The 26,406-nt window shown below is 47.9% G+C and overlaps 6 protein-coding genes across 6 annotated transcripts; 3 read left to right on the top strand and 3 right to left on the bottom strand.

Moving 5' to 3' along the window:
• Positions 1-1,222: 1,222 nt before the first annotated feature.
• F4822DRAFT_434008 (uncharacterized protein) lies at positions 1,223-3,281 on the bottom strand (the record flags this gene model as incomplete). The annotated part of the gene is made up of 2 exons (XM_051461933.1): positions 1,223-2,272; positions 2,331-3,281. The coding sequence occupies 2 exons, from the start codon at positions 3,279-3,281 to the stop codon at positions 1,223-1,225; spliced, it is 2,001 nt and encodes a 666-aa protein (XP_051309835.1).
• Positions 3,282-9,660: 6,379 nt separating this feature from the next.
• Positions 9,661-10,502, bottom strand: F4822DRAFT_418507 (uncharacterized protein). Its single transcript, XM_051459536.1, has one exon. The coding sequence runs from the start codon at positions 10,260-10,262 to the stop codon at positions 9,828-9,830; it is 435 nt and encodes a 144-aa protein (XP_051309834.1). The 5' UTR covers positions 10,263-10,502; the 3' UTR covers positions 9,661-9,827.
• Positions 10,503-11,022: 520 nt separating this feature from the next.
• Positions 11,023-13,255, bottom strand: F4822DRAFT_59634 (uncharacterized protein). The gene is made up of 2 exons (XM_051463714.1): positions 11,336-13,255; positions 11,023-11,130 (listed from the first exon to the last, which is right to left on the bottom strand). Exon 1 carries the CDS (start codon positions 12,959-12,961, stop codon positions 11,366-11,368), a length of 1,596 nt encoding a protein of 531 aa, XP_051309833.1. The 5' UTR covers positions 12,962-13,255; the 3' UTR covers positions 11,023-11,130; positions 11,336-11,365.
• A 351-nt stretch (positions 13,256-13,606) lies between these two features.
• On the top strand, positions 13,607-15,374 carry F4822DRAFT_59622 (mitochondrial carrier). The gene is made up of 2 exons (XM_051463713.1): positions 13,607-14,025; positions 14,105-15,374. The coding sequence occupies exons 1-2, from the start codon at positions 13,839-13,841 to the stop codon at positions 15,253-15,255; spliced, it is 1,338 nt and encodes a 445-aa protein (XP_051309832.1). The 5' UTR covers positions 13,607-13,838; the 3' UTR covers positions 15,256-15,374.
• A 390-nt stretch (positions 15,375-15,764) lies between these two features.
• Positions 15,765-17,599, top strand: F4822DRAFT_59604 (uracil-DNA glycosylase). The gene is made up of 2 exons (XM_051463712.1): positions 15,765-16,494; positions 16,550-17,599. Exons 1-2 carry the CDS (start codon positions 16,115-16,117, stop codon positions 17,292-17,294), a joined length of 1,125 nt encoding a protein of 374 aa, XP_051309831.1. The 5' UTR covers positions 15,765-16,114; the 3' UTR covers positions 17,295-17,599.
• Positions 17,600-21,045: 3,446 nt separating this feature from the next.
• Positions 21,046-24,723, top strand: F4822DRAFT_59568 (DUF1708-domain-containing protein). The gene is made up of 6 exons (XM_051463711.1): positions 21,046-21,423; positions 21,489-21,634; positions 21,694-21,787; positions 21,851-22,079; positions 22,131-24,475; positions 24,527-24,723. Exons 1-6 carry the CDS (start codon positions 21,225-21,227, stop codon positions 24,625-24,627), a joined length of 3,114 nt encoding a protein of 1,037 aa, XP_051309830.1. The 5' UTR covers positions 21,046-21,224; the 3' UTR covers positions 24,628-24,723.
• The last annotated feature ends 1,683 nt before the right edge of the window (positions 24,724-26,406 follow it).

Below are 26,406 nucleotides of genomic sequence, written 5' to 3'. Positions count from 1 at the left end.
CCTCCAATTTATTCACAGCGCTACCTCAACTACCACAAATAGTCATCGCGAACAGCATTCCCTTACCCAAAACTCCACCCGCTAAGATTTCAGATCCGTTCTAAATCTTAGCAACAAAGTCCGCTCTCCTAGACATCTACACTAGTATAATAGTCTTCAGCGAAAGAAAAACGCAACCCACCAAAAAGAACCCCAAAAGATCGGATGATCTCCCCCTACCTACACGTGGCCGAGGCCAGACCTCCAAAAAAGGCGACCAATACAGATGCATCAGGAGGGGTGTAGACCTTCCAGAACAGGAAACACCTACATCACCGGTTCGACAAGCAACAGACAGTTGACTTAAATGTTCTAGCCTTGACCATGCGATGATAGGTTCCTGGTGTTTATTACACATGAAATAAGGCCGATGTCTTAGACTTATATATTTGGTGAAGATTGATTGATATTTGTATAGAAACATCGTGAGTTGCACATAGTTTAACTTGAGAATACTGGATGCTTGATAAAAAATGCTTAAAAACTACGATTAAGTAAGTCAACAGCGATAGATAAATGACACCCAAACCATTTAACGCCTCTTTAACTCCACGCATCCGTAAATGCATCGCTATGCCACTAGGTTCGCAGCCCATATCATACATCCCTCACGTGTATACACATTAAACGCCGTTTGGTGCCAGATGTGAAAAAATTGACATAGGGACCCAGGTTTAGATATCGCGAAGGATCGAAATCCTCCATTAGGATTATGTTTGTTCGGGATTCATTTCCACGTCGTAGCGGAACATCTCAATCTATTCCATTAGTAGATCTTAAGTCCCGATAGCAAACGATAGGCTTTAAGCCATCTCAGATCAATAAAATCCATAGTGCAACATCAAAGATGTAGAACATATATGGTAGCAGATCTGTAGCGATAAGAAGCCAAATGTGGCTATGCAGTATGGTTGATCAGCAATAAACTCAACACAAAACGCCAACGCGGCGCAGACAGATAGTCAATGACTCAGCAGGACGTTGTCGCTATTTAAGTGTTCTGCATAAACTGCGGCGTTCCTCATTTATCAGGGTCCTCGATGCTTATCGATCCTAGATCGTAGATCCGATGACCACTTATTCGGCTCCGCAGCTCCATCGAAATGGCTGCATATTGATGATCACCTAGCCGGGAAACCTTAATAAGGCTTACCGACGCCAGCGTCCTTTTTTGATTAGGTTATTAATGACGCCTGTATTCTGGGAGGCGTTTTCCATCTAGGAACTTCGGGCTTCGTCCTTCATAGTATGGATTTGGAGCCTGTTGAGCTCTTCTCGCTTCAAATTCGGCACGCTCTTCATCATCAAGCGAAAATGCCTTCTTCAGCCATCCAAAAGCGCTGCGTTTCTTCTTCAGTGTCTTTTGTTCCGGACTAATCGTCGTTACGTTACTCAGCGTACTCATTCCCATGGCAGATGGCTGGTTGCGCACATGGCGTTGATGCACATGCGTACCCGCCGTCCACGGTCGCTGCTGTAAAGGCGAATGAGGACTTGCTCGTACTGGGTAATAATGCTGCTGATCCGATCGCGGAGAAGGTAAAGTCGTACCAGGAAATACTGGTGGCGGTATTCTCTCAATCCCATCATATTCTGTCATTGAATGGACAGGTGGCCGGGCCTCATTGTCGGAGCCATAAGCAGAGTCCGGGCCTTGGTATCCGTGCACGGATTGATATCGGGGAGATTGTTGTTGTGTATTTAGGTATCTCGGCTTCAAAAGTTCAGGCGGGTTGCGAGGGGGGACCTGGATAGCCTCAGGCAAATTACTTCCTTTCAAGGAAAGTCTTTCACGCAAAGACGTCCGTTTTGGCTGCGGTTCCTCCTGCTTCACAATCGGTGGATCTTGGACCCTCGGCGAGGGTAGTGGTGCAGGCGGCTGGGGAGTATAAGTTCGTGGTTGCAAGACGTAAAGGCCCTCATCATCCGGGGACTCGGCCTTCGACGCCTCTTCGACAGGTTTCAGAGTCTCCCCAGTCGTCGTAGCGGGTCTCGGAATAACCTCTGCCTCAAGTTCTACAGGCGACATTGCCTCTACTGGAGCGTTATATTGGACGAGCATGACGGTCGATCTAGTACCGGTTGAGCCAGACGCGGATTTTTGAGAAGCGGTCTTAGAAATCTCAATTTTCAATTGTGGGCGCCTGTCAGAAGATGGCGTTGCTGAGGAAGTTCGTGACATACTCCTTGGTGGAGGTTGATCTGCTGGGTTAGAAAAAGGAGCAACGCTTGCCTACTACAAAGTCAGCCCACTCGCAACAAAGACCTATTGTGATAAAGGAATTCCTCACCCTTGTCCTTCGGCTCACTTCGCCGGCACGGTAATTCATCTCAGCTACCATACGGTCAAGCTTATTAAGCAAGCCGCGTAAAGTCGATGTTGTACCCTGCAATCCAAGAAAGGCCTTATACCAGCCCTGAGCGTTCCCCCTCATAGCATCGAAAATCTCAATAACATCCGGCCGCTGCTGACGCCAAGTCCGATCTTGCTGATCACCTAGATACGTGGCGAAATGTCTTGTCGCTCCTAATCCTTCACTCAGATCCGTGGACGTCGCTTCGAGAGCGGTGGTCGTCCGGGAGATAATATGTTCGATCTTCTCATTCCCGTTCACGATTTGCAAACGGAAATTTCGGTCCTCTAGCATCTGTTCGAAGGTCGCAATATTCTCCATTGGTAACTTCAGGAAATCGATACGCTCCCGAATATCCTGAATTGCAATGTTGACATCCTCCAATGTTGTCTCGAGAAATTCGTCTACTTCATCAATATGACCTTGAAGTATGCTAACCACCTGCTCATTACTATTCGCAATTCCGTTCAACAATAGATATACCCCGAATGATATTTGGGCCATGAGTTTCCAGAGTTCATGATATTTTTGACCAGGTCGACGTCGCCATAACTCGCCATGTAATTTCGCACCCTTTGCTCCATCTAGCAAGTGATTTCTGCGTTCTCTAGGTGACGCGAACCTAATTTTCGGCTTTGGTACGGCAGGGCTGTCGGTGGCTTCGATTAATGACTCGGCGAAGGCTGGCTGCATAGCAGGGATAGGGTGGGTTGGAATGTTGGCTGCCGCATCTTTGACCTTTTGGCGCATGGTCTCCTCGCGGTCCTTGGAATTCGATCTTGTTGGTTCGCGTGGCTTGCGGGGGGCGGGGAGCAGATCATCGTCCTCGGAATCGGAGAGGAGAACGGAACGATCCTCGTCATGGTGAAGAGACAATGGCAACGCCATATTGCGGGCAATTGCAAACCACGCCCCCTCCCCTCTCCTCGAGTCTTGGCCGGGTTATTCGGCAGACGGCTGGTTAATCAATTTTTCTCGCGGAGGCAACCAGGACAAATAGCCCCTTGCCAATATAAGCCTAGAAGCTGACAAGTTTTGTATCACCAACCCTCGCCTACGGCCCTATTGGGGAGCACAGAAATTCGGTACGACCTGGAATGACACCACTGAGCGGTGGGCGATAAGAGAGCGATACTGCAGGGTGCCGAAAAAAATGACAGAAAGCGCACGGCTTAAGGAATTCGTGGCGGCCAAATATATTAAAAAGTGGTGTAGTGTAGCTGTCAGAAGCAATCGCCGCGGGGTATCATGAACAAGTCATCGAGCCGAGTCAGAAGGGCTGACTGTGTAGGTTAAAACTGTTTTCTATCTATACTTCTAAGTTTCGAATGCGATAGAAATCCAGTCAGACCCAAAATTTATCACTATGAATCTCACAGGAAAAGAGGCGGTAGCGAATCACCGATGGAAAACCGAATTAACGAACGACTAGAAAAATGAGGTAGTTAGGTGAGTAATCAAGTGAGATATAAGCGTGAAGCCGAATTAAAACGGCTTGGCGGTTATAAAAGAAAAAAATGATATTGTCAAGTACTAATAGTGTGAAACAGCCACACGAGGGCATCACCACATGAAGGCGCGCAAGGCTGGGAAGTGAATCATTGTAATGCCCTGAAGTGGTAGAGTAATATTTGGAAAATAAGTTGGTAGGGGAATGGAAGCTACTAAAGAAAAGAAGAAAAAGACGAGCTCAAGAATAGTTTCCGATCAATGTTCTTTCCCTAGGTAGATAGATGGAGATTTCCCGCGTACCCAAAGTTCCTACCTTACCAACCCAGCCCCCAAAGTAGTATGGCAGGTGGTTCTTGCAGGTTACTATCCAACGACTACGCCAGCACTTCCAAGTGTACCTACGATTGTACCTAGGTACTCAGGAAGGTACGGCGGCACGCCAGTGATATTCTCCAATTCGAAGAGCTAAAAGCGGGCTGTCCAGGGTTCTGGGGCTTCTAAGTGGAGTCGGTCTAGCTTCTTGTGGGTACCATGCCCTAGTTTCGCCGCTAAGACTGCGAACGGGTACGATACTAGGGGCATAATTGCTACTATGAAGGTTTTTGCTAGGTTAGGGATTGAAGCGAATTCTATCTTTACTTGCCCTAATTCCTTATCTGGAAATTCAACTTTTTTATTCCTTTCAGGGGGAGCCTCTTAACCAAAAAAGAAAGTCAATTGTAATCGATCTCTAACCACTGACCACTGTTCTCAGATATCAATCAGATCGGTACATACATATATTAGTATACGTACACCTACATGTATAGTGTGTATTCATCACGGACCGAATTACATTCAACCTATCTCGCGAATATTTATTTTGCCCAATGTCGTATGTCACAAATTATGACCGGCTGTTGGGATCGTAACCTTCCTTACATGGCGGTGTAGCCAAATTTTATATTGAAGTTATAATATCAGAGGCGAATAAACATCTGGAGTAGGGTAACATGGATACCTACTCGAATGGAACTATCAGAGACGAAGCCTGACCGAAAGACCCGGGTAGTCAAGTCTAGGCTCAAAGTACAATACCGGCATATATTTGCGATAATGTACTTCGCTGCTTCGTACCTGGAAACGAGGTGAAGAAATATCCCAAGGGTATATGTGCCTATGTTAATTATTACAACCTCTTTTCGAACCCGGTTATTGGACATGGAAATTCCCCATAACCATCAGTTCGTTTGATTCCCGACTTATGAGGTCAAATGAAATCGAAATTAATGATAAAGCAATTTCTCCTTTTCCTTGGTATTTTACTGATTTATTATCTGTCTTCTTAACCTTACACAGAAACAGAAAAGCAAATAAAAAATACATTCAAATCGACCAACAAAAGATCATCGTGTACTTTCAAACCGAGCCGAACGTGCCCCTCCTCTCCAGGGCATCCCATTCTCCACGCAAGCGGATAGCTTCCCTTATCACCCCTGTACCGTGTACCTGTCCTCCCCGTGCAACGTGCGCAGAGGAGATCCTCGCCAACCTCTTCGGGTTTAACCCCGTGTTTCTTCTGTTTCTTCTCCTGACTCCTGCATCCTTTGGTAACATTTCCACGCCATCCTCAAGACACGCCTTCTATTTTGCTCCTCGTCAAAGATTCGTCTCATCTATCCGTCACCTGCAACAGATTCCTTCATTAATTGGAAAAGGGTGGATTGTTTGCTGATCGCCTCATGTCTGTGCAGTGCAGCGGAATTTGAGCCGACCCAGCTGAACTCGAATATGTCTGCAAAACATCTTCACAGCCTACCCACGATGGGATCGCACGGCAAAGCTGTTACATGCACGTCAATCTTAGTGTAACCCAACGTCTCGACCATAGACCCAACGAAACTCCTATGAATCACGAATTCATACGAAGGTTTTCGTATGGTTATGATGTACCAGTAGTGTGGTTTCTAGTCAATAGTTCTTTGACCGCTATTGAATGTTTCGCGTTTCGCCAAGTCCCAATGGCGCGGGACTGTCGTTTCTTCTAAGGTAATTGAATTCGGGCAACATCAAGTCGCCGAAATCTATATTGAATGTAAGAGGTTAAGTTAGGCGAATGCTTTCCGGTTGAGCCATCCCTTACTTCGCATGACGAGTACGCAGCCAATTACTCGGTAGCCAGGTTAATTTTCTTTTTCTAAGTACATACTTCTACTGCTACGTCCGATCCCTCCCCAACTTCGATATTAGCCGCTCGATTTTTTGAGTCATTTAGAATCCCGCGACGACTCTACCGGGAAGTTTCAATGATACTGGGAATGTAAGGAATAATCACCGTAAGATCTACGAAACACCTGAAACAATTGAAGCGTGAAGGGATTCAGCCTCTGCAGATCTTGTCGTATTTCACTATCGTCTTATCGGAAAGGCTTTCCACTTACTATAATTCCATCCTCAGAAGACCTACATCCGGAGATACCGTGACCGGTTTGGGCAATCGCAGAAACTCCTACTCCGGAGGACCACCGATCCGCTCCGCCGGGGTTAATCGTGGAGGAGCTCTTTGTCGCAGCCACTGTGGAGTATCTTTCTAGATGAATGATTAGAATTAATATATGCAGGGGACAAGTGAGCAGCTGTATATTTAACCTTCCCCCCCAAACATCCTTCATTCTATAACGTGCAACCATATTTAGCTAGGACTATCATCTAAATAGGACTCGTGACGATTTAGGATCCCACAGCTTTTCTAGCTTACTAAGACACCCAATTACGAGGTTTTTAGAAGATATGCACCGAAGTTCATGAATCAGTTTAATGTTAAGCTACCCTTCGATGAATCCGTTCATGGGACTTATTCCAAGGTTGAACCAAAGTGTGTCTTCTACTCAAGTTACGCGGGAGAGCCTACTAGTAAAGCTCTTAGGAGTGTGATGTGAGATGTTTAAGTCATCACAAAATTCACATCATTTGACTCTAGGGGATTGACAATCATTTCAAGTCAGGCTCTAGACGTATATGCCCAGGATCGTCGCGGATATTCTATTCAACTAGATATTGTGTAAGAAGAGACGATCTTTCAAGATAGGAGTAATGACACTAAATATTATATTGAAGACTTGATACAAGTATTGTCAATATCCCATTCTCAATAGCTCCCATGTGTAAAATCTACTACGTAGCAGAATCGTCTTCTCGTAGCCCTTTGAAGTCTTGTGTGCGAAAAGTTACCTTAGCTGTACATACCAGTGAAGACGCCTATGTTTTGTTGATGACGCTTCTCCTTGAATACGTACGACTGGGCTCTATAACGATATTTTGATTCCATGCAGAATTTCTACGGGTTGGACTTGTCATGGTATCAAAGTGAAGACTCCTAATTAAGAAGCTTTCTTTCTTGTATTGTATGACACCTTGGAGTGACTACCGCCTTTAAATCAAGCATTCTAAGGTGAGTTCTCTTTTATTTCAGTAACCATATGTTCACAGAGCACAGCACAAATCTGTCCCGGCTACCTAGGTATGCTGGACTATTGGTTGTAAGAGAAGTCATAGAAAGGAAATAGGGGTACCGTTACGCGATACGTTGATATTGACATAAGCCACTCACTTCCTCGTAACGTATAGCTATGTCTTGAGATATATAATTGCGTGGGCCATGATCCTAGGCTTATTTTGGATTGACTAGTACATCGTCGCTGGTCCGTGACGTCCTAGATATGTAATATCACCGCCTCACAAGACGTTTACGTTTTGACAGGCAAATGTTGTAGATTCCTTTCCATGCCCAATCCTCGTAACAGTTATCTAAACTACTAGCTAGTTAGGTATACAGCGCAGCCAGCCATGTGCTTGTATGTCCTCTGGCTCGGCGGGCTAGGCGGACTCTGCGTACGTTTACTCTGCGTGGGTCTCGCGAACCTCGTCGGCACTTGTCTCCCAGCCGATTATCTGCAGACCCGCGCGTACTTAGATACTTCTCTCATATCCAGGCTCTTCTAATTATGAGTCGCCAGCAGAGTTCGTGCTTGTTAGGTTTTAAGCTGCCCTAAGATCTCCCACAGAACCGCTTTTCTTGAAGCACTTTTCAATGTTGTTTTCTCCCAGCTTCTATTGTGTTTCCTTTTCTTCTTCCAACTGCCCACCACCTCTCTCTTCACCCTTCACTCTTTTATTTCCCACCAACTCCCTCCTAGACTGAGCATCTTCGCAGTGTTCTACACAGCTGAGCTAGTCTCACATCACTCGTTTCTCTTCTCTCTCTCTCTCTCTTTTTATTTTTTTCTTCCTTCTCTTAGCCTCTTCTGCCACTTTTGCCTCTGCTGTCACAACTTCCAACCCGCCGTCGCATTGTTTGAGTCGCTTCTCCCTCGCCATCCCCATAATCTCTGCCGTGTGTACAATATTTCCTTCAGCTTCCCTCACTTGACCTCCATCTCTTTTCTTCTCGTCACCATCACCCGTGTCGTCTCTATTTTCTTTGCAACGTCTCCAAGTCTCTGCGATCTACTACTACTAATAATAGTAGTAGCAGCCAAAATGGAGGAAGCGAAGGCATCAATCGCTGCCGCGAACTCCAGTGTAGAGAACCTTGATCAAGCCGAGCAATGCCTCGGGCTCGTCCTGCAGCGCTTCGACAGGCTCTACAACCAATTTTCCCACCATCGGATGAAGGCCATTAGGGCAGGCTGCGAAGCCGAAAAGACGTTGGCGATTTTGAATCAGGCTCTTACGGGCCCGCAGTTCCTTAATCGCCAGAGCATGCTCGATCGCTTCGAGAAGATCGATAAGGATAACCAGAAGAGAATATCCGCGATGGTCAGTTGGTATAAAAAAACTGTCGAGATCCATAAGAATTGGATCAAGTGCGATACCAGTAAGTGACCCCAAGAGTCTCTTACTGCCCAAGTACTTAATTGCCCCTTTCGATCTATCCGGGTGGTAATCGCCTATCCTTAATGGACGGGTGGATTTCGCTCCTGCGACGCTCTTTCAGCAATTGAAGAGTTACTGAACAAGATCATTATTGACTAACAATGCCATAGTTGACAAACAAAACGCACGAATATTGATCAATGACAATATTGAATACATTGTTCAATTGTTCTCAGAGATAGACAAGGGCTTGCGACCCCCGGCCCCATCAAGCGCCGGTGATTTAAGACGACTCGGTCGCAACCCGGACGACATCATTGATAACTCAACTGGTTCTGATAGAGGTCGAAAGTCCCGTAAGTTTTGTCAAATACTAGCAACTCAACCAATAACACGAATTCGTTGCACCATAGCTGCTTCCAAGTTAGGGATTTGTGCTAACCCCTGCCCAATAGCATCAAGGCCCGCTATTAACAAGCGGACACTACCCGGTACATCGGACTCTTCAGACGATTTAGATTCGGAAGGGCAAGAGGACGGGAGTAAAGGAAAAGAGAAGGCAGGAGCGAAGAAGAGGAGAACAGGCCAGGTACAACAAACCGCTACTCGTCTTCTCACCCAGAATTCTTTCCCGTCTGTTCCTCACTCATCTCAAACTCCCCAAACGTTTTCTGCTCCTAACACCTCTACCATTCCTACCACATCTTCTGGCCCTCAGGTTTATCTATATCGCCATCGTTCAAGGCTACCTGAAGGATCACCCTCAAGTGACAAATCTGGAACCCTCCCGGCGCCTGATCCTCGAATAACTGAGGCGTTTACGAACGACCATCGTGAGTACCAACAAAGCAGAGCAGCCGGCGAAGCCCGCTTGATCCCCGTCGCGAGCCAGGGAAGAGTTTATCCTCCCCATTCCGACCGCCAACCCCTTGGCTCTAACTTTAACGTCGGACCGGCCGGTCAACCTGTCACCATGGATCCTAATTCCGGCCCTGCGACTCCTGCCGCCACCACGACGGCTCCTACAGCTTGGAATGTAGATAACACCACTACTCCTACAACCAATATCACGAGCTCTACTCCTCCACCCCGGTACATAACCGGCCGATACGTCCTCCCCAACGGGCGTCACCCCCTTCCGATTGCACCGGGACGATACGCATCGCCAGTACCGGCTGGATCCCGGTACTCTCCATCGAGACCGGGAAGCCCCGAGAACAGCGCCCCATCGCCAACACCGGCACAACCGCAAGCCCCAATCTTCGGCGGAGACAACCAGAACCGTCTATCTCCAAATCCACGCCAGCGTGCGAGAAACCAGACACCAACCCGAGCCACCCGAGCCGGAGGCAGAGGTCCACAGTCTACTCCGACACCCATTCCACGCCAACGCCAACGCCAACCCCAGCGCCCCGTTTTGTCGGCGCCAGTAGGGCTCCCACCGCGGCACTTCAGCTCCATGTCGCCGATAGCACCAACCTGGCAACAGAACCAGCACCTACAAAGCCAAGGATACATGAACCAACCCGACGGGATCCCCAGACCGTGGCTCAACCAGCCCATTCCCCGGCCAAGTCTCCAACCAGTTCCCCAGCAAATCCAGCAAATCCATCAACCCCTTCCTTCCATCCGCCCAATGTCGGCCCCTCATACCCAGCCACCAAACTTTGTCCCCTCATGGGCGCAGTACCACTTAAACGGAGGAAACTACTCCGCACCCCTCCCACACCTCTATGCCCCAGCTGTGCCATACGCACACACAAGATCTTTCCAATCCCCCGCAAGCCCCATCCCGCAACCTCAACCCCACCCCCAACATTTCCAACCCTACGCCAACCAACCATCCCGGAGCCCCGGCACGCCCGCCAACTATACCATCCATGCAGGACGGGCGACCCCGTCCCCCCATACCGCCCCCACACGGGGAACATTCGCATCTGCACTACCACAGCAACACCCGGTGTGGGGGAATCTCCCCCCGAGTCAAGGGGCGGGGTCGGGTGCCCGGCCGCCAGTTCAGCCGACCCTGTCCCGAGAGCCTTGGGAACGGGGCCGTCCGGAAAGCATTCCCGCGTCGATGGCGGGCGTGCTGCGGCCGATCTCCGCATCGCCTCCTACACCGGAATCCGCGCCTACGCGTCAGCGGCGCAGACGTCGTGGCCAGTCGCGACAGCCCTCGATCTAATCGAGGTTTAGGGTGGTCGGGCGTCCGTTGCGCCCGAGTGCATGGGAGGAGGGGGAAGGGAATGCCAACGATGAATCAGGTGGGGAGCGGGGAGTGTTGCGTTTCACCAGGAGAATAGGCCATTCACGGGGAGAGAGACAGGGCGGAAGAGTGGGAGGACTCCCAACGAGATGCCTGGATTGTTAGAGTACGAATGAGATACCTCCGCGGGATACATCGAAACAAAGTATTCGGAATTCGGAGTTTCTATACTGTTTGTTAGAGTCATTACTTTTGCTTTTTTTTCCTTCTGCGATTTCTGTTAAGATACCCCGATATACCACAGATTGAGGCGAGGTACATAGAGGGAACGAAATGAATAAAAAATTCATAAAACCCAGATTAATTCTTATGCTCTTGGTGATCATTGGTGTATTAGCTCATTAATTAATTGACTGGCTGGCTAACTTACTGACTGACTCTAATTCCTTGACTGGGTAACTCACTCTCCTACGCCGTAACTCTTAACTCTGCTAAAGAAGAACGGCTTATCGTTTTTAAGCGCGAACTCAGCCCAGTCGTCAGTTAGCTTGTTATAACTCCAGAAACCCTTCCACCCTAACTTATTATTGTTGCGTGCCGCCTTTCTGGCGTTCTGGAACGTTAATTCCATCCGGTACATATACTTTGGCCCTACCCCCTCCATCTCGATATACAAATCGCCACCCTCCACAGCAGCTGGCCCCGTCGGATCTGGATTATCTGCTGTTGACGATAATCTCCATCGACCTTTGAGTGCCGAAGTCATGACCGCTGATGGCAAATGTGGGCCTCCCCCACCTCTGTGTAACGCCAATGCTTCCCTTGTAAGATGGTGTACAACATGTGCGGGTTCATCAGTCGTCAACAAGCTGATAGCTGCACCATCACGGAATAGACGTAGGTAACGATAGTATGTAACGATATGAACTGGACTATTCCACGTGACTTGATGTGTTGACGCCTGACCCGCTCGGATGTAATTGACAGTGCTAATGTAGCATCCATTGAAACGGATCCTAGGGCGCCGACGGAACATGGCCTGCCATGATGACGAATACAAGCTACGTAGCAGCATGTTGGTTGTGGCTAAATTTTCTTTCTTGCGTCGCGACACCAACTCATCCACCGTGAAGATATCTTCATCTTCGGCGAGTTCCTGCTCCAAGCTGAGAGGTGCCCAATCGATCGCTCGCTGCCAATGGTAGTGCATGCCGCCGAAGCCGAATTCGGACCCCAAACACACTCGTCGCCATATCTGGTCTTCGGTCGCAACTAGGTAAGCTAATCGCTTGCACACTTGCGCAAGACGTACGAAATCGGCCACATCCGTAATGGCTACATCCCGAAGAATGTGAATGAGAATTTCATCGGGGAGCTCGGCCATGGGGCATGGAGGTGGGGCCACACCTTCACATTCTGGGGGTGAACCTTCGATCCTAAGGCTAGAGAAGCTGGCGATAAGTTCTGGCAGGGAAAGGACAGGCCTGTCATCTAGGGAGTGGTGGGCTGTATTTGGAACGGTCACGGGAGAATTAGATGGATTGAGCTGCGCCGGTTTCGTCCAGCGACCCGGAAAATGCTTGTTGCGGTAAGACTGGTCGACATTGTCATCCATGCGGAAGGCCTTGCGGTAAAGTTGTAAACTGTCTCCGAGCTTGCCGCTGGTTTCCCTCTCCACTGCTTTCTCGTAGAAGTCTAGGGCGGTCTGTGGCTCCTTTTCCTTGTCTTTAGCAGAAACAGCATCCTGATGACCGAGTCTTTGTCCTCCTATGGCTTTACTGGGGTCGGGTTCATCAAAAGATTGTGCGTGGTAATATTCATCTTCATCTTCCAGTGGATGAACCGTTCTGGAAGAGGCTTTCTTATGGCCGAATTCGCTTCTTTTTGGAGGCTTGTTTGATGAAGGACCGGCTTGGTTTGGGTCTGATCGCTGTTGCTGTGACTGTGACTGTTGCTGAGATCCGGTCGTGTTTCTTGAACGAGCGGATACTTCTGCTCGCCACTGTTGTCTAAAGTTCTCTAATTCAGATTGTATCTGTTCCGTTGGTTTGTCCATGTTGATGAGAAGAAACGATCACAATTCTATAAGTGAGACGGAAAGTTTAATGTATTGTACAAGCCTGAGTCGATTATTGATTGAGATTGAAATTGATCTAGGTTTATTATGTATATGTAGGCATTGAGTTTAAAAAGGTGATATCTACAGGAGTTCAGGAGAAGGAGGAGTGACGGTGAGAAAGTGAAATGATGGATCCGTGATTTATGAATGGATTAAGTGAAGTTAAAAGACATTGGCCAGTGAGGGTGAGTACATAAAGTGGTGCCGACATGGCGGTTCAGATTGCGTGAGATATCTAAGGCAGCTAAGGCTATCTTGGTTATCTAACTCCATCTTATCGCCGATTTAAGAGTCAGACCGTGGCTGGCGTTGCTGCAAAACGACCCTGTAAAGTGGGGTTCATGTGGTAACTTGACATAATCCGATTGGCTCCACTGACATCATGGATAAGGTAAGGCGCGCGCAAGCTCCGAGAAAGAACCTGTACTTATCGATTTCCGTTGATCGGGTTTGAGAAGCTCGGACTCGGCCTGAGACCGGCAAAACTTTATGTCCTGCTACTTAGTGAAAAAAGTTTAGCCTCATCATTCTTCTTTATTAATGACGCGGAGGAGACACAGCTCCCTTGACCTTAGGGATCCGCGATATCGCTACCCCATTTCTCACCTAAATTTATTCCTTCTCATTATTTTTTTCGCCTCCCCCATTGTAACATAACATAACCTACACAACATTCCTCCTGCTTAACTAAACAACAATCATTTTGTGATCTCACACCCCTCGATCCTTTGCTAAAATTTCGACCACATTCTATCCGCTTTACATCGAGTTACCATAAAAGGGCGCCCCCGGGATAACCGGGTCAGCGCACATAATGAACAACATGGCTTCTGACCATAGTTTTGGTGGCCACAACCACGACCGATTAGGACCAGGCGAAGACGCTTTTGCGGGACAGACAATGGTTTCTTCGCAAAATGATGGAGGCGATGGCTTGGATATTTCTATGGGACAAAAGATGCTCTCCGCCATTACCGGAAGTTTATTGACTTCGATACTGGGTAAGCTACTATACGCACTTCACTGCTTCATTCAACAATCACCAGATGAAATGGAATGTACTGACAGAATTTGCCACAGTAACCCCTCTAGATGTCGTCCGTGTCCGACTGCAATCCCAAGGTTCGTCGCAGCCCGTTACAGACTTCCAAAGACTCGCAATTTCGTCACCTAGTGCTTTTCGACCTTCGAATCTCGGAGTTACTGCTTGCTGCCGCGAAGTGTTCTTCATGAATAACAGTGCCGAAGTTTGCATCGCCGGTCCGATTGGGAGTATCCCTACCGCCGAGGAATGCGCTGTGGAGGAGGTACAAAAGAGAAGATTCAACTCAACATTCGATGGCATCAAGAAGATTGCACGCAACGAGGGATTTACATCCTTATGGAGAGGTCTTTCGCCAACACTGGTCATGGCCGTTCCGGCCAATATCATTTATTTCACCGGGTATGAATGGTTACGATCCAACAAAGCGAGTCCCATCAACAAAATCACCAATGACGATTATGCGCCCCTAGTGGCAGGCAGCACCGCACGGACAATCGCCGCTATGGCAGTCGGCCCAATTGAATTATTTCGAACACGACTCCAGGCGTCCCCGGGATCCACCGCGACTGGTCATTTAGCAAATACCTTTAAGGGTATTCGAAAGATGGTAGCGGAAGATGGGTATCGCTCTCTTTGGCGAGGCCTAAATCTGACACTCTGGAGAGATGTTCCCTTTTCTGGAATGTATTGGTTTGGCTACGAGACAATCAGAGGCAAGCTTACTGATATGCGAGAGGAGCGACAAGGTCGGTCATTGACTCGGGATGACCATGAATCAAGGACGCGCGCAAGATCCAGATCCCAGAGCCGAGAGGGTCATGCGGCAACTTTTATGGATAGTTTCACTGCGGGTGCTATATCAGGAGCCGTCGCATCGACGGTAACAATGCCATTTGACGTAGGCAAGACCCGGACGCAAGTCTTTCGTGATTCAGCGAACAATGCGCTACCCGCGGCGGATAAGGCTTTAGCTCCCGAGAATCAACCGATGATGCGATTCCTCTTGCATATCTACTCTACTGAGGGCTTGGCAGGACTTTGGAAAGGATGGCTTCCTCGTACTCTCAAAATTGCTCCATCTTGTGCTATTATGATTAGTAGCTACGAAGTTGGCAAGAGAGTGTTTAGGAGCATCAACGAGCGAGAAGCACAAAAGCGGAACGAAGGCCAAATTCATGACCTTTGACGTTGTTACACTACTTCCTCCCCCCTCACTTTTTCATCCTCTTCATTATGCATTAGCAGGCGTTGTTTTGAAATCATGATACCTTTTTAGATGGCCAGGATACCGGAACCAAAATAAAAAAGAGAAGCAAAAGGCTCGGTTGGTTTGGTCATGGCAATTATATTGTCTTTGCATTGAGAAACGATTCGATAGACGAGAATGAGCTTGGTGCTCAATTCTGTATATTATGCTGCGCAACTCAAAAGGGGAGGAAATGACATAAAAATTCCATAGAGGTTACCACAGCTTGTCGCAGGGACTTTAACCAGCCTCTGTGTTTACGAATAATACGATATATCATAATTATCTGATGATCTTATTCTTTTATGAATTGCGCTAATGAATTTTCTGGTAGTGAGTTTTGATCCAATTTCAGGCAACCGTCAGCTCCCCCTCTTTTTCTTATAGCGCACGTTCGTGAAGCCCAGCACCCTGCCAGGCATCGCACAAGCCACTTTACGCGCATCAAATTTCGCGTTAAGGGGTTTTTCTAGGGCGTCGCGTCTCTAATAACGCGCCCACCTATTTAACCTAGGACAACCTTTCGATCTTTTTTAATAATCAGAATTTCTCACAATTCTATAGTTCAATTAATTCTTCGATTATACCTCTTTTTCTATTAAATTGTCTCATTCTAGACGAATTTATAGGAATAAGAAAAACATTCACGCTGCATCCGCTACGTCATTTACGACACCTTCCGACGTGGGATTTCAGTCGATTATTAGCTCGACCTCGACCACGACCTCGGTCTTCATACATACAATTGGAACTGCAATTGCAGTTTCTAATCAAATTCACATCCAGAACTTTCTACACAATGTCTTCACAAAAGCGCAAGGGCGATAATGCCCTCTCACCCTCCGACTCGAACAAGAAGCCCAAAGTAAACTCGAGCATAACATCATTCTTCGGTGCTCCTAAGAATGCACCTGCTTCCTCACCCTCTGGGAAAGGACCCGGAAGCTCGCAACCCGAAGCGCCCGCCTTAAAGTTCAATAAGGAGAAGTGGGTAGCTGGTTTAACATTAGAGCAGAAGCGTCACCTCCAGCTCGAGATCCAGACTCTTGATCCATCATGGCTAGCCCATCTCAAGGATGAGATCGTCAAACCTGAATTCATCGAACTGAAGAAGTTCCTCGAGAGCGAGGTTAAAGCTGGGAAGAAAGTATTCCCGCCGAGGGAAGACGTTTACTCATGGTATGTCTACTTCCTGTACCTCTTCCAATTGCTGTTCCTAACAACTTACCCACAGGTCCCGCCACACACCCTTCCACAAAGTAAAAGTCGTAATCATAGGGCAAGACCCATACCACAACTTCAACCAAGCCCACGGCCTAGCCTTCTCCGTCCGCCCTCCAACAAGAGCCCCTCCATCCCTAAAAAACATGTACATCGCGCTGAAAAAAGACTACCCAACCTTCGTCCCGCCCCCCAATAACGGTGGTCTCCTAACCCCGTGGGCAGAGCGCGGCGTACTAATGCTAAACACCTGCCTCACCGTCCGCGCGCACGACGCAAACTCGCATTCAAAACGGGGCTGGGAAGCTTTCACGCAGAAAGTAATCGATCTCGTAGCGCAGAAACGCACACGCGGAGTCGTGTTCCTAGCTTGGGGTTCGCCGGCGCAAAAACGTGTTGTTAAGGTGGACACGAATAGACATTTGGTATTGAAGAGCGTGCATCCGAGTCCGTTGAGCGCGTCGCGGGGATTCTTCGATTGTGGACACTTTAAGGCTACGAATGAGTGGTTGAAGGGGAGGTATGGTGAGGATGGCGTTATTGATTGGGATTTAAATCCTAATGCTGAGGCTAAGAAGGAGGTGCTTAAGAAGCTGGAGGAAGAGAAGAAAGGTGAGGAGGGAGAGGATGAGGATGATACTACGCCCGTTGTAGCTGTAGGTGAGGTTGAAGAGAAGGGTGAGGAGGAGAGCAAGGTCCTGCAGAAAGAGGATGAGGAAGGAACCGCAAAGACGCAAGATGGTGATGAGTCGGATTGAGTCACCTACCTAGTTTATTGTACATTACTTGAGGGTTTGAGGGTAAGGCGTTCGGGTGTTTCTCGCCCTCGTCGTGTTACTGCTCGGCGTTGTGCGGTGTAAATGGATGGATGGATAGGCAAGGCATTAGCCACTGGCATGTCAAGATTGTACAGGTATAACAAAAAAGTGCCCTTAGGAAGAAGTGGTACAGTGTAAATGAGTAATAGCTGGCTAAATTGTATAAGTCTTGGTATAAAATGACGATTTCTATATCCGGAGTGCTATCAAGATTGTTCTAATGTTCAGCATCAACTTATCTCTGCTTGTTGGCATGACTGTGAATGAGTTGAATTTTGTGTAACGTTAGGCATCGTAAGCTATAAGTTGATGAGGTCGAGCAACAACCAACCTAATACAAAGTTGTGAAGGGATCGTACAACAAGATTAGTGTTCCACTTGTGTATTTGATAAAAACCTGTCAAGGCATCATCTATAACCTCGGGGTGTACAATTCCCCGACCTTGGTCGAGTCGGACATTGAAACGAGGAGATCATGTTTCAAAATGGACCTTATCTAATGCTCCATTAATTAAGCATGGCGGTATCTCACTGGGACGACGACACTACTGCCCATAATGGATCTGCGATGCTGAGCCCGGTTATTGATGCCAGAGGTGACCAGCAGAAACGAGTGGGCAAGTGACCCAGCAGTTCAAGAGATCGGAACCAAGATGTACAAATGCTCAGTGCCCATGACACCATCAAGTTCTTGGCGCATGAACTGATCTGCGACAACCTGATGCTGTAATGCTTCACGTTTTGCTGATAAATGGTTATCCACAAGGCTGCCAGGATTTGAGAGAGGTAAGGTATTATCAAGTAAGGTATTATCAAATTTGGCTCCATCAAGACATGACAAGGCTGTCGAAGGAACCGTCTCGCTGTCTCGGGAGCCGGAGATGGTAGATCTAATTGCCCCACATATATCGTTACATACCGTCGTCGTATTGTGAGACGGGATAGGCATTCCGTTTGTCATCAAGCTGCGATTACCAGGAACTCCTAAATCATTATAAAATATTTTCTCACGTAGGTGATCATTGATCCCCGGAATATTCCTAGTAACTCTACCTTGACTATCCTGGAAGGGCTTTCTGCGAACACGTCAGTCCGTCAAGTAAGACGAGAGTTGGCATGTCTGCTGGGGTCATCGTAGTTCCGGGTGGTAATACTTCAAGACAAGATCATACGCTAAACATGCAGGTCCCTTGGTCCCCTGGATTCCATATGCAAGGCGTGCCACACACCTGCACACCACTCCATTTTGTCGAACTTTGTACCTAGATACTTTCGAGATGTGTCATCCTGAATCGTCGATTATGTACTTTAGTACAAATCCGGAAAGTGGCGTTCTCTAGACTCCGAGGGGCTTAAGAGCATGACCAGTTTCAAGATTCTGGGGGATTCCGTTTTCCGTCATCCTTTGGCGTCAGTCGTTCCACGAGATGAACTGTATAATAATCAGATAGGATGGATGGATACCTATATGTAGTTTGGGGAAAAGATAGCGCATCTAGCATTCCACCAATCCCTGGATTCCGCGATGTTCATTGGAGCCCAATGTCGGCTACCATTGGACGCGAAAAATCGCGGTCAATCTGTCAGTGCAGGACACGTCCCAAGTCCGGGATGCCAATAGTATGCAACGGTGCTGCACCAATGGCTTGCAGTCGGCTCCGTCCAAATCAGGCTTTCTCCTTGGTTGGTGACCTCACCACATTTTGCCAACTCATCTAAACCCTAGTCCGTAAAAGTGACTGGTCGAGCAGGACCCAATGGTTCTCGTGAATTAATTGGCATCAAATTCCGAACGATGAGTTGTGCTCATGCAGGCTCGACGCCTTTAGAATAATGAACCTAGACGAGTGGAAAGGGGGCGGGCGATAGTTTTTCTCTTGGCATTTTATTGAATCATTTATCTCAGTCAATGATTAATAACCGCCAATAACTGGGTATCATCAACGACGACGTATTTCGATAGACCGGGAAGTCGACATTTTTATAATTATACCGGCGTACATGTTCGTTTTTGTTGTTTCAGTAGGAGCTGTTGCACAGCACGAACACGGTTACTAACAGGACTTGAGTCTAGACCGAATCCAAATCCAAACGACGAAAAAGGGGTGTTAGGTAACGTGTGTTGGATGAATCCGGAAGATGGTGACATTTGAGGTGGCACTGGATATATAGAACTGCCGATGGTGCTCCGATAATGTTCGACCCCGTCTTTACTTACATATTCATATTCGCATCTTACGCATGTTATGCTGCAGAATTGGAATCGGGTTTATTGCCGATCGATGTTAGCTTAGGTGGTATAAATATCCGTAGTGGTTAGTGATTTGCGGTGAATGGAATCAGGATTGGCAAACCACAACATCGGATGCTTCTCGAAGGGTATTGGTGTCTCAAAATGAAGCTATCGTCAAGTCATGTCTGACATAATAATTTTCTGTCTAGACGAAATATTTCCAATGAAGCGAAACTGAGCTAATAATCAATTTACCAATGAGTTGGTACTTACCTGGTCTAGTTTGAAAAAGATGTGGTCTTGGTTTTCGAACTAGTGATAGGGCAAACATGGAAGTTCGCAGATGAGCCAGACCGAGGGGAGAAAAAAAAGAATTAAAAAGAATAAAATCCAAGAGACACAAGTGGAACATTAGCTTTTATTACCTGCGTACGCTTGCAGGAATCATACATTCTTAGATGAAGCGAGCAACTCTAACTTAAAAGTATTTAGACTGTTAGTGATGTATATACGTATGTATATAATTACGGTTGAAAAATAGAGGTTGAGTTCGGCTCGGTTTCTTACATTTAACGAACAACGGTTCTTCTCGCGAGAGATAACGCAAAAAGTCTGACCGTGGCGGCACCCGGTTCACCACTTCCCGCCCTGCAATATAAATTAGAGTTCTGAAATAATGACGCGAAGCTGCGAATGTACCTTCATACCCCTCCAGAGCAGGAAAGTGACATTAAGGTACCTGAAGTTAGTCTGGTTTCGATACATGTACCAGGGTACCTCAAGGTAACGGTGCCTTGACCACGTTGACCAATGCGCCCCTGCTTCATCTTTCTCCACACAAAGCCGGGACCCAGCACACAGATAACCAATCCTGATCCTTGAAACCAGCAGCGCCTACCTAGCGAGCCAGCATTAAAACAGAACTAAAATAATCTCCCTTCACGGCGCTATTCCCCAAGAAGATAGTCTAAGCAGTTACGCTAATGTATATCGAACCAGCCCGCCAGCTTAGAGGTAAAGGTACCTGTCTACATTACCAACTAGCAGTAGCACTCTGAGATTTGGGGAGCAGCGAGGACCGACGACTGACTTCCTTGATCCTATCAATTATCCTCGTCGAAGTTTGGGCCGCCCCTTAATTATTATTATTGTTTTTTTCTTCTTTGCGATTGGAACCTTTTTGAACTTTTTTTTCTCTTCCTCATGCATGCATCTTTGATACCCTTCGTTTTGCCGTTTCGTGCACAATCCGTGAAGTCTTCAATTCTAATCGTTTGATTTTATTTTATTTTTCTACGTTCTCTCTATTGTTCCTTATCAAGGTTGTGGTTCTCTCTCCCCCCTTTAGTGAGCTCCTACCAACCAAGAAAGAGAATATCTCAAATCAATACCCGGGTCGAACAAGTTCAAACCCCGTTGGCAATACTTGTTCGATATTATTACTTATTACTTGATACCCAACCCCCACACTCCGCTGGCGCAACTTGGTCAAGTCTTCCTCTTTACACATCTCATGCGTTAGCCTGTGCCAAATCTCAACTGTCCACTTTCAATTTCCCGTCTTCGATTTACGTGGTGCTGTCCCGGAATTCTTTTTTTCTCGATACCGATTACCGACCTCAAATCTACCAATCACTATGCCGAGCCTTTTCGCTCGAATAAGGGGTAAAGATGGCTCATCCAGACTTAAGCCTAAGAAGAATGCCAACCTCGATGACCTGGCGCACCAATTGCCCAGCAAACCGCGCTGGGAAGATGCGTATACGCGAACAACGATAGAACCCGAGGAAGTCCAAGATCTAATAAAACGATGTACAGATGAGCTCAAAGGCCGGGGTACGGATAAGATATTCCTTCCTCTTACCTTCGCCACTCCAAGCTAACCCATTCGCAACGTGTAGCTCTCGATCTTCCCTTCCTTCTCTTACCGTTCCGTCCAACTTCTGACCCTAGCGCCGTGCGCACTTTCATCCGCCACTTCTTCGATGAAAATCAAAACTTACATGGCGAAGCGCTCGCACAGGAGCTGCGGATGACGGAGCCTATGGTACGTGTTACCATGACAAAGCGCGCCAGTTGAAGATCTTATCATTGACGTAATCTCAGGTTATTGCGGGCGTTTTAAAATGGTGTTGGAGCAGATTACAAGGTGGAATTGTAGGCTGGGACGCCTACGAACTATTCAAAGTTGGAGAACAAGGTATGACAAACCATTCCGCAAACACCTAAGGAATACAAACTAAAAAAGTGGCTTGCGGCATAGACTCGAGCATGGCTCGTGACTCGTTCTCGACTTTCATTCCGTTAAGTGTCGAAAATCAAGCGCGATCCCACATCATATTCGATTACTTCGACCTACTTTCAGCCATCGCAGCTCATGGCAAATCCAATGGCTTCAGCGGACGTAAGCTGTCTCGTATGGCGGCGTGGTGGGCTTTTGAGCATAAAGACAATGGCAGTGGTTTCGATGGAGGATACAAAACTTGGTTGAGGTTAGCACGACCCCAAATCGAATTTATATCATTTTCGCTAATGAATCCTAGTGCTGCGGATGCAACGAGCCATCTATTCTTCGCTTATCTGAGGTCCTTATCTCCCCAGCAAACCCGCGCAGGTATCTCGATGCTCCCCATGTCCCTGCAGAAGTTGCTGCAGGAAACCGAGTATCCCCCGCAAACACCATCATTGTTGATGTCGTCAACATACAGAGTGGTTATGATTGTCGACACTGTGTCACCAACACCGTTTGCGCTTCTACGTCGTGCTAATCACTTCCAATATCGCGATGAGGATCGGGCACTTCGAGAATTTTCCGAATACGAGGACCCTGTGAAAGCATTGACTGAGGAATGCCGCAGAGTTCTTAAGGCGATATCTCTGGCGAACCAATCTCAAGTCTCTAGCTCGAAACATTCTACAAGTTTACGTGATGCCTCCTGGTCGCGATTCGAAGATATTGGTTTCGGTGACACCTTAGAAGAAGAGGACGAAGACGACGATTCTACTAAATTGAACCAAGCTCGAAACCCCCGTGGATTACGAACTACTCCCGCCTCGGGTGGAAACCTCGGAAGACCGACCACACCTTCGTGGGCAGACTTCTTATCATCTGGTTTCGTCGATGATGCGCCGAATAGTCCGTCGAATCTCTTACTACCGCCGGATAAGATCTTACCACCCATCGAAACGACTGTGAGGCAACGGAGCTCACAATCGCATCGACCACGACTGGAAAGCGACCGTCATCTAGAGCCTGGTGAGCTGGCTAGTATCACCCAATTCGACCTCGATGATGCATTCTGGTGGGTGTGGATGAGTAGTTTGGCGCCTGAGGAGACCGCAGAACGTAAGTCTGCATTCGGAAGATGTTCTATCATTGAAACAGTCATTCGCCAAGGCCGATGGCTCGTAATGGAGGAGATGGTAAAGGGAGCTGCGCCGGAACCCGATGCTGGTGCCTACATTGCAGAGAAAAAGGGCTTCTTTAGTTGGACGAGGCGTGGTAGAGGTGTTTCTCGTAGCAAGTCAACCACCAAAGCAGCCTCGGACAAAAACGACCGTTTGAACCCTGGTGCTTCTACAGGTGCTGGGATGAGCAAGACTAGCATAGGACCGGACCAGCACGCGAAAATTCAGGCAGCTGCACAAAAGCTTCAAGCTAAGCAGCAGCAAGAACAGCGCTTAGGGGTTAAGGCAGAACGACGTGGGCGTACGGACGCCGACGTGATGAGAGAGAAGACAACCAGTATCCTCACTTTGCAGCCAGGTGTTGTTAACGCCGCGTCACCGGCTATGAAGTGGGCGAACAAATATGACAAGGAGGCTATCCGCGAGGCGTATCTTGGCAACGCATTCGCTGGTCGTGGTATATCTCAGACTTCGCTTCAAATGCCAGCTCATCCCGGCACAAACGGACACACAAACGGCGACAGCCCTCAGCCAGAGGCTGCTGAACGTGACCCAACCCCGGCTGTGGCTCCAACTTCACCTGAACCCGAGCAGAAATCTCCGGCTCCAGCTCCAGTTCCGGCCCCGGTTCCGGAGAAGAAACCCGAAGCACCACAACGAGTTCACCCTGCTGAGCGTGTGGAACCCGCGGGCCGAGACTCCCCATTGCCTCCTCCACCCCGTGACGAACAGAGCTTAGATGCGGCTCGAGAAAATATGATTTCTCCTGAGCCAACTAGCCCTGACAGCAAAAAGCACAAGAAGCTTCATAAGGACGAGAAGAAGACCGGTGGTGGCTTCCGAAAGCTATTTGGCCGAAATAAAAATCGGCAATCCAAGTTGCCTGAGAATGCCGCTGCTGATGTTAACACCATGCTAGCTGCTGACGCTTCTCAGGCTCCCGCAGCAGCACAAGCTCCAGCGCCACCAGCAGAGAAGCCACAGCCCGTTCCCTCAGAGCCAGCTCCTGTGTCTCCTCTATCCCCAGCGGATACTGCCTCCCAGGCTCCTGCTGCGCGCGCAGATGATAGGACACCGATACAGACACCGGTAACCCCAACACCTCGTAGGCAACAATATGACCAATCCGTCGACGACAACCTATCTCGCGTCGACACTGCGGATGCTGCAGAGGCCCATCAGGAGTTCTCTCGCTTCGACCAAGGTCCTCTACTAGATCAGCCCGCCTTTGTCCCTGATGAAGATCAGAGCGTTGACTCCGCCGCGCCGCCGCCGATTGCTAGACATCCTAGTAACAACCATCGCGACGAGGAAGATGATGACGAGGAGGGTGCTCCATCACCAAGTGTTCCCATGCAGGACCGATGGGCTGCCATCAGGAGAAATGCCGCTGACCGCGCGGCCCGACAGAGTGAGGAGCAGAGCCGGGGTGCATACAGCAAGACGACGGATGGTGATGATGATACCAGTGGTGAAGAGAGTAAGGATCATACCCCCGCGCGTAGTAAGCATGCCACTAACAATATTCCAGCTATCGAGTCTCGTGTAGCTCGCATCAAGGCTAGGGTTGCCGAGTTAACGGGTAATATGGAGGGTACCAATGGACCCGGGACTTTGAACGGCCGCCGCTAGTGTTGGTGCTTTAAATGACGATTTGACTATGAAATAATACGGGTATCCGCATTACGCATTCGCTTACATCACGTCGCCCGGAGCTTGATTCGGGCGCATTCTTCTACTCTAGTAGTTTTCGGCGCATACGACGCCGAATGTTCGTTAATAAGCCTGGCTTTGAGTTCTTTTTTCCTAATTCAATGATACCATTTAGAACATGGAGTCCCATGTTTCTTTCGCGGCCAGGACCAGACTGGAATCTAGTTTTCTTAATTTGGAGTTGGACGTTTTTAAACGTCTGGTGATCACTACTGCCGTTGGAATGCCTCGGAAAGATAACAAATACCGAAGTCTCTTAGCAAGATTGTTGCAAGGCGACAGTAACCCTGGATGTAACTTGGTTATGGACCTGGAGCTTCTTTGGCTGCTGTTGCAATTACTAGCACACATAAAATCAACAAAACATGTCATTAAGCAAAGCAAAGCAAAGCAACCTAATCCTGAGTTTTCCGATTCGATTCCGAACTTATCTATGTTCTTTTTCCAAGTTGGGGAGTAATGAGTCGATGGACGAGTAGGGGGGTGGGATATACCCATTCGCGAGACAGAAAAAAGGGGGGATAACAATAACAACTGAGATGGAAGGAAGATAGGGGGTTGAGATGATACCTAGGTACTTTACTCGATGAAAGGTGCCAATCGCGCTTTTTTTCTAATTTTTTTGCTGCTGTTGCGTTTTTTATTCTGAAATTTTGGGGGTTTTGATTCGATGGTGGGATCTTTTTGGCGAAGCTGGATTTTTTAGTCTTTGAGCTGGCTGGTATTTCTACGATACAATATGTTCGAGGAGCCAACCAACCAAGTACTTAACTCGAAGATTGTGGGGAAGGGGGGAGAGGAGTCGAGGTGATGCGGCCCGTATGCAAGCTTCAAGTAAATATGTGCCTGCTTTCCGGTAGATACGGATCATCTCAATAGCAACATATCGTCACATCGCAATAGTGATTCCCCTACGATAAGTGATTTGTGTAAGCGCCTAGGGGGGTTAAGCTTCGCTCTATTATGAGATAAGATATATCATTGCCCCTCGGTTCATCAAGTTATGTCCATAGGGAAATGGAATACCAAGTTACAATAGATTAGTCAGCGCTCCCATTCGTCACTTACCTACATTGACTCTTTTTGTGGCATCGCACGTCGAAATCACCCACTGTTAAGGAGGTACATCGTTCGCGGGTATACGAACAAGGAAGCGAATTAGGAAGATAGTTTAGCCCAAATTCAAGCAGAATTTACCAAAGTACATCACCGCTCGCCGATGTACTTCACGCCTGGTGGCGTTTCCCGTGTCCTCTTAGATTATACGTATCTGCCGATTACAGAGTTCCTTAGAAGCCCGGTGAGTAATACTGGGCGTATGATACCATGTAGCTGTAGTGGCAAGAAATAGACCCGTATTGGACTGGAATATCTCAATAAGTCAGTTAGCATAGTCTCCCCGGAGAAAGCAGGGTGTCACATACGTCTGTATCATATTACTATGATTCGCTGTGCCTATGCCCAAGGAGTCATCGATAGCTAGAAGCTCTTGCTCCTGAGTCACTCGTATAGCCTAGTCCCGTCGATGTGGATTCTATACGGTGGTGGCGATGCGATGGAAGCCTAATTCGTCTAGATGCGATGTGGATCAGAGGTAGGAATGGCCGGACAGGAGATAACATAGTCCCTATAGGAGACATCTTGCTAGATCGTCCGTATAACCTACCAAGCAAACCGCGGAGATGGCCGATATTCTAC

Source organism: Hypoxylon trugodes (assembly GCF_022578975.1).
Source record: "Hypoxylon trugodes strain CBS 135444 unplaced genomic scaffold F4822scaffold_10, whole genome shotgun sequence".
Taxonomy (NCBI): Eukaryota; Fungi; Ascomycota; class Sordariomycetes; order Xylariales; family Hypoxylaceae; genus Hypoxylon; species Hypoxylon trugodes.
Note: the sequence above shows the minus strand (reverse complement) of the source record. Positions and strands in the feature narration are given on the sequence as shown.